The 12,629-nt window shown below is 44.9% G+C and overlaps 1 protein-coding gene across 1 annotated transcript; it reads right to left on the minus strand.

The window, feature by feature from the left end:
• Window positions 1–2,104: 2,104 nt before the first annotated feature.
• LOC131409010 (olfactory receptor 52Z1P-like) lies at window positions 2,105–3,124 on the minus strand. The gene is given in 1 exon segment (XM_058546226.1): window positions 2,105–3,124. A coding segment is annotated over 1 exon segment (1,020 nt).
• Window positions 3,125–12,629: the final 9,505 nt, after the last annotated feature.

A 12,629-nucleotide genomic window follows, 5' to 3' on the forward strand; every position in this document is an offset into this window, starting at 1 on the left:
GAACCTTGACTAATACAGATTTTGGTACCAAAAGTGGTTCTAGAGGAATGGAATCTGAATTGGTTCTGGGGTTTCTGGAATTGGTTCTCTAATCTGATTAGCTTTAAAGGCACTAATGACTATTTCCAGTAGTACAGAGAGCACTGTTAGTCCATGGTATGATGTGGCAATAGAAATAGGCAAAATATCATCATTTTTCACTCCTAATCAAATACTTACAAGAGGCAAGGTTCTGGGTGACCATGTATATGTTGTGCCTCGGGTATATCAACTCTCCAGCCCTATGTCATAACTTAGTTCATCTTGATGACCTTTCCCTTCCACGATACATCACACTGCTCCATTACATTGATGACATGCTAATTGGACCTAGTGAGCAGGAAATAGCAACTACTCTAGACTGTTTGGTAAGACATTTGTGTGTCAAAGAGAGGGAAATAAATCCGACAAAAATTCAGGGGGCTTCTACCTCAGTGAATTTTCTAGGGGTCCAGTGGTATGAGGTGTGTTGAGATACTCATTCTATCGTGAAGGATAAATTGTTGCATTTGGGTCCTCCTACAACCAAAAGAGAGGCACAGCGCCTAGTGGGCCTCTTTGGATTTTGGAGGCAATATGGCAACAATATTCCTTATTTGGGTGTGCTACTCTGGCCCATTTACCATGTGACCTGAAAAGCTGCTAGTTTTGAGTGGCGCCCAGAACAAGAGAAGGCTCTGCAACGGGTCCAGGCTGCCATGCAAGCTGCTCTGCCATTTGGACAATATGATCCAGCAGATCCATGGTGCTGAAGTGTCAGTGGCAGATACAGATGCTGATTGGAGGCTTTGGCAGGCCCTTAGGATTTTGGAGCAAAGCCCTGCCATCCTCTGTTGATAGCTACTCACCTTTTGAGAAAAAGCTTTCGGCTTGCTACTGGGCCTTAGTAGAGACTGAATGCTTAACTGTGGGCCACCAAGTTACCGTGCAACCTGAGCTGCCCATCATGAACTGGATGTTGTCTGACCCACCAAGCCATAAAATTGGGCATGCACAGTAGCATTCTATCATCAAATGGAAGTGGTACAAGCAAGATTGGGCTTAGGCAGGTCCTGAAAGCACAAGTAAATTACTGAAGAAGTGGCCCAAATGCCCATGGTTCTCACTCCTGCTACACCTTCTCTCTCCCAGCCTACACCTATGGCCTCATGGGGAGTCCTTATGGTCAGTTAGAGGAAGAGAAAACTTGGGTGGTTTACAGATGGCTCTGCGCAGTATGCAGACACCACAGCCCCTTTCTGGGACATCCCTGAAGGACACTCGATTCTATAAATGACAGAGAGCTGTGGAAGTCTTTTAAGCAGGGGGTAATTTTTAAGTAAATCACACTGGCTATCATGGGAAGAGTGGCCTGACCTATGGGGTTTGGGTCAGGCTCAAGTACAAGATCAGGGCCTAGTCTAGTCTTTGGATCAGACTGGGTCTGATCCTGGTCTGGGTGTCTGTCAGACTAGGGGACCCTGGGCAGCACCTGACCTGTTTGGGCTAGACTGGACACCTGAGGTAGGCCTGACCTGTGTGCCTCTGTCAGATTGGGGATATCAGCCAGGTCCTCATCTGTTTCGGGGACTAATTAGACTCTAGAACCCAACCTGTGTGTTTGGATTAGACTAGAGGTGTCAAGGCTGAGCTGTATATTTGGTCAGACTGGCCTTCGTGTCAAGTCTTGGGCTGTATTTGGGAGAGACTTCCCCCAGGGAAGGGCCTAACCAGTTTATTTGTTTCAGACTGGGTGTTCGGGGCAGGTTGTGGTCTGTATGACTTGCTCTATACAACTTTCAGTGGAGCTCCATACATCCAGATATTAGTTGGGGGCTTTCTCAGGAGTTGGGGGAAAGATGCCAGAGAAACTAAACTAACAAGGATAAATAGGGAAAAGCAATTTTATTATTGGAGTGAAAGCAGAGCATACTAAGTATTCAAAAAGCAGTACTTGACTAACAATGGACCTTCTGTTGAGCCCATAATCTTCTCTGGAAATTTCAGCTTGTCTCACACAGTACTGCCTGCTTATCTCTTGTTCCCTGAGGTCACAGCCCCAATTTCCTGAGCTGATGTAGTCCTCTCACCCTGGTAGTTTCCCCTCCACTCTCATAATCTGCAGCCTCTTTGGCTTCTCCCCAACCTCCTGGGCTGATTCCTTTCCACAGAGCATCTTTTCTACATGTTGCTGGATCTCCCTGGTCCTCACCCCATAAATGACAGGATTCAAGGCTCCTGGGAACAGCAAATAGATGGCACTGAGCAGGTTCTGGATATCCTGAGACACAGTCTTGGTCACTCGAAAAACAATGGAAGTGGAAAGACCAGAGAGGTAGATGATGAGGATGACCAGTAAGTGGGAGCCACATGTGTGCAAGGCCTTTGCTCGAGCTTTCCCGGAAGAGATCTAGAAGGCAGCATAGATGACGCGGGTATAGGAGGTCCCCAGCAGGGCTAAATCAAAGGTCACATTGACCAGCCGCATGGCCAGCCCCAACTGATTGTTGAAGGTCAAGTCTCCACAAGCTATGCTCAGCAGTGCAATGTACTCACAGGTGAAGTGTCGAATCACTGCTGTCCGGCAGAATTGAGCTTGTGAGGTTAGCACCACCAAGGGCACTGCCACTCCCAGGCTCCGTGTCAGGGCAAGAATGGCCACCATGCCCAGCAGGCGGGTGGTCATCTGGTCAGTGTAGCGGAGTGGGTGGCAGATGGCTATATAGCGATCTAGGGCCATGGCCAGCAGGAGGTTGTAGTCCAGAAGGAGGGTAAAGTAGATAAAGAACATTTGGGCCAGGCAGCCATGCAGTGATATGGGATTAGCATAACGCACAAAGCCCTCCAGCATTTTGGGCATCACAGCTGTAGCAGCACAAATGTTGACAGCTAGGAGCAGGGCAATGAGCACGTACATGGGCTGATGCAAGCTCCGCTGACCCGCCACCGTCTGGATGACCAGGCCATTGGCTGAGATGATGGTCACATAAAGGAAGGTAAGAGGCAGGACCAGGAGGGACCGCCACTCTCGCAATCCAGGGAAGCCCACCAGGAAGAAGTTGGTATAGGAGATGTTGAAGGTGCTGGTATTTCCATCCTCACCCATTAGCTTTGGCCTTGGCGTGGCTGGAGGAGTGGGGATCAGAGACTGTTAGAACAAAACAGTCAATGGGGGAAAGCCTATTTCTAATTTAGGGCCTGAGGGGTTTGCGAGGAAGATGGACCACTTCCCATATGTATGTCTGCTCCTTCGGGGCACAGACAGGTGTTATGCCAGATGTTATGGAAGCTACAAAGATGAACAAGACATTCCTTGTCCTCAGGGAGCTTTTGGCCTCTGTGTGTGAAATGTAAACTTACAAGACACTTGTTTATCTGTGATGTTCCAGGTAACTGATTGCTGAGTAAAAGATTAGGAGGGAAGTGGGTGTGCAATATGAGGGGAAAGAAGAGTGATGGGCCAGAGGTGATAGAACGGATGAAGAAGACCCTTGATTAGGAGGAAAAGAAAGTATATGAGGAATCTTTGGTCCAAGAAGCCTGGGGAGGACTAGGTGGGGCTTATCAGGGAGAGAGGAACCAGTCAGGAATGATGGACTCACTTTTGTGTTTGGGGTGCACAGTGACAAGGACAGAGGCAAGTTGCTGGGGAGACCTCTGGTCTTCTTGGACCACAAACAACAGGCCACAGAGACTTTCCCCTTCCTAAGCCCCTATAGACTGGCTGTGGGGCCTCCTGCCTGGTCTTGTCCTCAGTGTCATGGATGATGACCTTGCTTTCCTTTCAGAATGTGAGTTCCAGGAGAGCAGCGGTAACAGCACACTTCTGGTGTGTTCCTGGGGCTCCAAGCACAGAGCCACCATAGACACACAGGAGGTGCTCGAACACTGCCTGCTCAGTGGGCAAATGAGGAATAGTAAGAAGGTGGGAGGAGTCTAAACATTTACTTGGGCTCTGAAAGCAGTGATTTTGAAGCTTTGGCCAGCTTCTTGTATAATTAAGAGAGCAGGTATTAAAAGATATATGATTCAGTAATGGGCCCACATCTTATTTATGATTTCTAAGGGGCAGACAGAATAACAGATGTCAGTGAAGGAGACTGAGAAAAAGAGAGAAGAGAGGTAGAGCGAGAACCAGGAGCAAGAGGAGTTGTGAAGACTTGCACAGACTTGCACAGCAAGAGGAGAGGTTTGGTTGTTCTGGAAGCGTCAAGGTAAAGGAATTTACAGACCTAGTAGAGACAAAAGACCAACAGAGCTAAATCACCCTATAAGGCTTAATGTTCTGAGTAGCAGGGGAGTGGGACAGATGGGAGAGCTGAGAGGAAGATGCCAGACATCCTGTGCTCTCTGTAGAAAGAGGCATACCTCCTCTGCTGTAAAAGTCAGAGCCACAGACAAGAGCTCCTTTGAGTTCCTCTGTCCCCACAAACTGGCCTCTGTGTTCATCTTTCTCTCTTCCTTCAGTTCCCGGTGAAAGAGATGTCTCTTCTCTCCTCTGCCCTCAGGATATCTTCCACTTGTCCCCCTTTTTCCCTCAGCATATGAAAAAGCTCAAGTCTGTCATTAGAGAAAATAAACTCTTCCTTAACTTCATATAGCTCTCTAGCTTCCAATCTTTCTCCTCACCTTTAAGGCCAAGTCCCTGGACATGTCTTTACCATGGAATAACCACTGTCTTGCTGATCTATCTCCCAGCTAGACTGAAAGTGTTGCTAGTGGGGGACGATGTCTTATTCATCTCTGTCCCAGTGCCCGGCACAGAGTCCACTGCAGAATATGTGCTTGGTAGGTGTTGTGTTGAAGGAATAAATGCAAGCAGAGAGGAATTTTAACATTCTCATTTGCAACTTAGAGCAGCCCTTTGAGGTTGAATGAATGAATGCATGAATGAATGAGTAACTAACCCTATCAAGGCCCGGAGATTCCAAGTGATTTACTTAGTTTCACCTTGCAAGAAGAGCCAGGCCTCAAACTTAGGTCTTCTAGGACTCTTCCATCCACACCACAGCTTTCCCCCCACACCCCACAGGAGAGGCAGCATTTGACAGGCCCCAAGCATTCTTAGTCTCAGCAACAATATGAAGAGTTAGCATTCATTGAGTACTTACTACATGCCAGGCATGATTCCAAAGGTTTTTCCATAGAGTATCTCTTAATACTCACAGCAACCCTAAGATGAACACTATTTATTAGCCCAGTTTATAGATGAGGACACTGAGGTTTAGGATGTTAACTAATTTTCTTAAACTATCATAGATATTAAATGATAGAGCTGGGATATGAACTTAGGCTTGTCAGTGGTAAAAGGTGGAGTTCAGTTCCAATCTCAGGTTTACCTTCCTCCAAATCCCCTATAAATCCTCCTTTGTCTTCTCACCCCCAAACTCACCGTGGCAGCCTGTAGTGGCCTCCCGTCGGGGCGCAGCCTGCTGTGCTTTGGTTTCGCCTCTGAAAAGGTAAAGCCTGAGGTCAGCGCCCAGCTCCAAGGCACTGATCTGTGAGACTGAGGGGGAGGATGGATAAGTAGACCTGTGGCTCCAGAGGAGGAGCCTTAGGAGATTCCCAGTGGGGAGTCATTTCCAGGGACTCAAAGGAGGAAATGATGAGAAACCCAGAAGAACTTGGGGAGGACCCCAAGGAGACAGGCTGGGAGGAGGTGACAGTGTACTAACATTTTCATTTCTGTGGCTCTTGATATCGCTCATAGAGCAGTTACATCTTCTGAGGGATTTCTGCCATTTTACAGACGAGCCATTAGAGGCTCAGAGCAAGTCAGGGTTCAGGTCAGGCTCCATCCCAGGGGCACCAACAGGCAGAAGCTGGTAGTACTGACTGGTATGACCTGGGGCTCGGCTAAGGGGAAGGGGCTCTTGCAATTTGGGGGTTACATGGGCACTCAGGGGTTACCCAAAGGCAGAAAAAGGTGACAGTGGGAGAGGCCAGTGGTCCAGACAGGGACCTGATTTAGGGGCAGTGTGTGTGTGTGTGTGTATGTTTGTGAGTGTGTGTGTGTGTGTGCACGCAGGTGTGCATGAATCCCCTGCATGTACATGCACGCTGAGACTGGTGAGGTATTTACTTCCCCAGTCTGGATGGCTCAGGAGCTTAGGCAGGATGTGACTTCAGTGTGGACTCAGCTGTGAACAGCGGAGATGCGCAGAGGCAGGGGCTGGCTCCTCCAGGGAGGCGTCCCCAGTTTGTCCTCTAGAATTTGGAAACAGGAGGACTGAAAAAGCTCTTCTCTTTTTCTGCCTTCTTTGGATTGAATGCTTTTTTTATGATTCCGTTTTATCTTCTTTGTTGGCTTATTAGCTGTGCCTCTTAGTTGTGTCATTTTTGTGGTTCTTTAGGGGTTATAGTGCACATCTTTAACTTACTGCAGTTTACTTTTAAGTAATATTATGCCACTTCAACACATAGTGTGAGATCCTTACAACAGGATTCTTCCATTTCCCTCTCCTAGTGTTTGTGTTATTGTTGTCATATGTTTTATTTCTACATAAATTATAAACCCCACAATCCATTGTATATATTTTTGGCTTTGTATAGTTCATTGCGTCCTAAAGAAAGTTAGAAAAATAAGAAAAAAAATCAATATTATTTTTGCACAATTCATTCATGTTGTATGTGGCTGCAGTTTATTTTATTGTTGGTAGCATTCCAAGGTATGAATGTACCATAATCTATTTACACATTTTATTGCTGAAGGACATTTATCTTGTTTCTGGTTTTTCACAATTAGAAACAATTCCACTGTGAATAGTCTTTTTTTTTTTGTGAGGAAGATCAGCCCTGAGCTAACATCCATACCAATCCTCCGCATTTTTTTTCTTTTTTTTTTTTTTTGCTGAGGAAGACTGGCCCTGGGCTAACATCCATGTCCATCTTCCTCCACTTTATACGGGACGCCGCCACAGCATGGCCTAACAAGCGGTGCATCGGTGCATGCCCGGGATCTGAACCCGGGCCACCAACAGCAGAGCGCATGCACTTAACCACTATGCCACGGGGCTGGCCCCAACTGTCAATATTCTTGTACCTGTATTTTGATGCCCATGTGCCTGGGGAGATTTGTGGGCTCACATGGTATGCATATCTTTAATTTTTCTAGATAATGGCAAATTGTATTCCAAAGTGGTTGCACCAGTCTACAACCTCACCAGTAGTGTATGAGAGTTTTCATTGTCATCTGCTGGGAAATTGTTGTAATACATATACAAATTTCCTATGTCTACACAATAGATGTTGTGAGGTTGTACAGTGCACAACCTGATCATCTGTATGTGAGAGGCTGGAAGTTGAATACCTTTTCATATGCTTATTTTTTGAAGTGACTGTTCAAGTCTTTTGCCTATTTCACTATTAAGTTGTCTTTTTCTTATTCATTTGGAGTTCTTCTTTATATATTCTGCATACTAGTTCTTTGTTGGTTAAATTGATTGCAAATATCTTTCTCAAATCTGTGGTTTGCCTTTTTACTCTTTTATGGTGTCTTTTGATAGAAGCTGTGTCTAGCACATAGGGTACCTTTGTACTAATTACAAAAAGGCTCCCTCTCTGATGGCTTTGCAAGTGTAGAGTGGGATGAATCTTATCTGCCACTTGCTTTTGTCAGATGCCTTTTGGCAGGTTCCTACATCATCTATTATGTACAAGTGCTCTGCTTTTGATTACCAAGTGTTCTGAATTTTAATATAGTCAAATTTATCACTGTTTTTCCTTTATGTAGTCAAATTTATATCCTTTTTTTCCTTTATAAAAAGATTAGTACTATTTGTGTCCTATTTAAGAAGACTCTCATTACTCCAATGTCATGAAGATATATTCCTTTGTTATTTTGTAAAAATTTTATGATTTAGACTTTAACATTTAGATGCACCTTTCTTTAATATTTCCGATGAATAGTTAACACGTGTGATGCATACCATTTATTACATCATGCTCACAGCCTCTCCCGAGGTGTGATGATACAGAGCCCCCACCACGATTTGGCAAGTCCCTCTGGGTCAGTGTATCACAGTCACTTTGTCTTTGCTCTGATCTTTGCTGCTCTCTTAGGTTTCTGTGTGACCTTGTGATTTTCGTAGCCTTCACTGAGGGTTAGTGGGGGGAAGGGGTGGGTCACACTAGAGAGTATGCACACTTTCGCCTTGTCCTGGGTTGTCCTTCCCTCTTTCTTCTCTCTAGGAACTGACTATTTCCCCCATTTTAAACAGAGAATAGTTCCCCCATTCTTAAAATTTCTTTTAACTTTTAATTTTGAAATAATTTCAGACTTAAAAAATGTTGCAACAACAGTACAAAAAATTCCTGTATACCCTTCACCCAAATTCACCACTGTTAGCATCTTACATAACCACAGTACAATCATCAAAATCAGGAAATTAATATTGATACAACACTATTATCTAATTTATAGACATTGTCTAAATTCTGCCAAATGTCTCATTAATGTCCCTCCTCTGATCCAGGATCCAACTCAGTATGACATCTTTGCATTTAGTTTTCTTGTCTCCATAGTCTCCTTTAATTTGGAACAGTTCTTCAGTTTTTCCTTGTCTTTCATGATCTGAAACACTTTTGAAGAGTACCAGCCAGATGTTTTGTAGAGCGTCCCTCGTTTGGGGTCTGTTGCACATTTCCTCTTGATTCACTTCAGGTTATGCATTTTTTGGCAAGAATACCACAGAAGTGATATTGTGCCCTTCTCAGTACATCATTTCAGAAGACACAAGACATCACTTTGTGCCATTGCTGGTTATGTTAACATCTATCATTTGCTTAAGAGACTGCCAGGTTTCTCCATCACAAAGTTATTGTTTTTCCCTTGGTAGTTAATAAGTACCTTTCTAAGGAATACTTTGAGATTATACACATATTTCATACATATATATATCTTGTTTCTCATCATACTTTTTCCCACTAATTTTAGCATACATTAATCATTCTTGCTTGAAACATTTATTACTGTGTTGTTCGCCAAAAGGTGATTTTCTGTTTCTGTTATTACTTCTACATTTATTAATTGGAATTCTACTGTAAAGAAGAGCTTTCCCTTCTCTCCCATTTATTTGTTTGTTTGTTTATTTATGTCTCATGGACATATATGTCTCCATATATGGACTTATGGATTCAAATTCTAAAGGCTATCATCCATTACTAGCATTATTTATTTTGTTGCTCAAATTGTCCCTGGTTTGGCTATTAGAAACCCCTTCAAATTGGTCCCTCTATCATTTTGACAGATCCACATTATTTTTTGAGCACTCCCATACTTTCTGACGCTAGAAGATAATCCAGAATCATCTTGTATTTTCCATCACAAGCCCTGAAATCAGCCATTTCTCCAAGCATCTCTGACTCCTTTTATTGGTGGGTGGTATTTATTTGAATGGTCACTATCCCCTCACTGTTAATACCTTCTATCTTCAAGTACTTGTCAATGTATTTTCTCTAACAAACAACGACTTTCCTATTAAAAGAATAAAGTTTTTGCAGCCGGCCCTGTGGCCTAGTGGTTAAGTTAGGTGTGCTCTGCTTCTGTGGCCCGGGTTCAGTTCCCAGGCTTGAACCTACACCACTCATCAGTGGCCATGCTGTGGCAGCAACCCAGGTACAAAATAGAGGAAGATTGGCACACGTGTTAGCTCAGGGTGAATCTTCCTCAGCAAAAAAAAAAAAAAAAAAAAAGAAAGAAAAAAAAGAATAATGTTTTCTCATTACCTTACTCTGATATCTTTAAAATACAATTTCTGCTCTTATAGAACTCATCAGGAAGCAGTTGAAGAGACATTTATTGAAATGTGGTTAAAGGTACAAACTTCCAATTATAAAATAAATAAGTCCTGGGGAATGTAATGTACAGCATGGTGACTATATGTAATAATACTATATTGTACATTTGAAAGTTGCTAAGAGAGTAGATCTTAGAGAGGCGGAGTCAAGATGGCGGCGTAGGCAGACTCTGAACTCACCTCCTCCCGCGGACACAGCCAATTTACAACTACTCGTGGAAAAATTACCCCTGAGACAGAACTGAAAACTGGATAAGAGGAACTCCTGCAACAACGGACAATCCTAACTGAGGTAGAAGAGGCAGAGACCCCCTTCCGGAGAGGAAAAACGCCGCCTTCACAAGCCGCCAGCTTCACGGCCGCCGGGAGCAGCTCACAGGTACGCAGCCTCCCTGGAGGCGCGGGGCCCTGAGCCGGGGAGCACCCCCGCTGTGGGCATTTTGTGGACCCAGCACAATCGAGACCAGCGGCATAATATCTGACTTTGCCTGCTACTAAAGCATTGGGGAGTACCCCCAGAAAACCCGGTTCACAAAGAAACTAAAACTGGCTCTTAAAGGGCCCGCGCACAAACTCACCCGTTCCAGAAAGCATCCTAAAATCACCAGAAAGAAAGGTGCACAGTGCTTTGGTGACAAGAGACTCACCTAATAGGCCCTGAGTGCATCTCGGTGAGGGGTGAGACCTCTCCAGGGACTGGGACAGTGGCGGTGGCCATTGTTGTGGCCTGGTGTGAGCGTGCTGACACAGACGCCATTGGAGTTCTCCCTGAGGCCTGCTAGCCCAGGGTCTGCTCCACCCACTAGAGCACCGATTTAATCCAGCTCAGCCAGGGCAGACAGCCCACCCTTGAGACTGGCCCCACCCAACAACAAGCCCTCAGGCAACGTGTGGGCCTGCATAGATTGGTGACTGGATTCTCTGCAGCCTGGCATCTGAGCCGACTTGAGCGGGCAGGGTGTGCACAAGGAGCGGGTGGAGAGTGTGGGGTGGTGGCGGAGTGTGTGGGGCTCCCGCCGTGGAGAGACTGGGTCCGCTTGGGGAGGTCGGGTCGCTCACACGGGGCAGGACTGTGTTGGCAGTGGTGTGGACCTGTGGGCAACAGGGCTTGTCAGCTGCAGAAGACTTGTGCTTCTCAAAGACCCACATAGGCGGTTTGCCCCACCTTCCAAAGCCTGAAACAATTGGGTGCTCCTGTGCCTGAGGCCAGCCCCACCCAGCTGCAATCCTCAGAGAGCTGACAAGAGACCTAATAGGCTAGAGGCTTACAGCAATTGTAAGGCCCTGAGCCTAACAACCTGCCACGCTGGGGGCCTACTCAGTTAAAAGAAATACTGCAACACAAATGTGGTATTAGAACTTACAGCCAACCGTGCTGGGGCTCCCCACACCTGATAAAGAGACGGAAGGGTCCACAACAACTACAGGCAGCTGAGCATAACAACAGCTGGCCAGGAGCATAACTCAGCCTCCCTGGGTGCCTATAGGGAGAGCTAACAGGCCACAATAGAAGGACACACGTAGCCCACATAGGGGTCACCCCTGGAACATTGAGAACTGAAGGAAGCACACTGGAAGCCTCCTAAGGCATCACTTACATAAGGTCACCTATCCAAGAGCAGGAGACGTAGCTGACCTACCTAATACGTAGACACAAGCACAGGGAAAGAGGCAAAATGAGGAGGCAAAAGAATACATTCCAAGTAAGGGAACAGGACAAAACCCCAGAAAAGGAACTAAGTGAAACAGAAATGAGCAACCTACCTGACAGAGAGTTCAAACTAAGAGTGTTAAGGATGCTCACTGATCTGGGGAGAAGAATAGATGAACTCAGTGAGAATGTCAACAAAGAAATGGAAGATATAAAAAAGAACCAATCAGAAATGACAAATACAATACTGGAAATGAAAAATTCATTAGAGGGACTCAAAAGCAGAGTAGAGGATACAGAAGAACGGATCTGTGAGCTAGAAGAAAGACTAGAAGAAATTACCCAAGGAGAACAGGTAAAAGAGAAAAGAATTAAAAAGAGTGAGGACAGTCTAAGGGACCTCTGAGACAACATCAAGCGCACTAACATCCGTGTTATAGGTGTCCCAGAAGGAGAAGAGTGAGACAAGGGGGCAGAGAATCTATTTCAAGAAATAATAGATGAAAACTTCCCAAACCTAAGGAAGGAAACAGACATCCAGGTACAGGAAGCACAGAGAGCCCCAAACAAGATAAACCCAAAGAGGCCCACACCAAGACACATCATAATCAAAATGTCCAGAATTAAAGATAAAGAGAGAATCCTAAAAGCCGCAAGAGAATGTCAAGTTACATATAAAGGAAACCCCATAAGGCCATCAGCTGACTTCTCTGCAGAAACCTTACAGGCTAGAAGAGAATGGCATGATATATTTAAAGTGCTAAAAGGAAAAAACTTACAGCCACGAATACTCTACCCAGCAAGGTTATCATTCAAAATGGAAGGAGAGATCAAAATTTTCCCAGATAAGCAAAAGTTAAAGGAGTTTGTCACCAAGAAACCAGTGCTACAAGAAATGTTAAAAGGACTGATTTAAGGGGAAAAGAGAAGGCCATAAATAGGAAAAATTATTTATTTCCATGATTAGAACGTAATGGATACAAATGTACAAAAAAGAGGTTAGATATGATATCAAAAACATAAAAGGAGGGAGGAGGGGAGTTAAAGAGTACAGCTTTCAGACAGAGGTCAAACTAAAGTGACCATCAATTCTGTATAGAAGAAGTAAGGAACAGAGAAGGACTACTAAAACACTGAGAAAAAAAAAAAAAGTTAAAAAATGG

The sequence above is a fragment of the Diceros bicornis genome, chromosome 7 (genome assembly GCF_020826845.1).
Source record: "Diceros bicornis minor isolate mBicDic1 chromosome 7, mDicBic1.mat.cur, whole genome shotgun sequence".
Classification (NCBI taxonomy): Eukaryota; Metazoa; Chordata; class Mammalia; order Perissodactyla; family Rhinocerotidae; genus Diceros; species Diceros bicornis.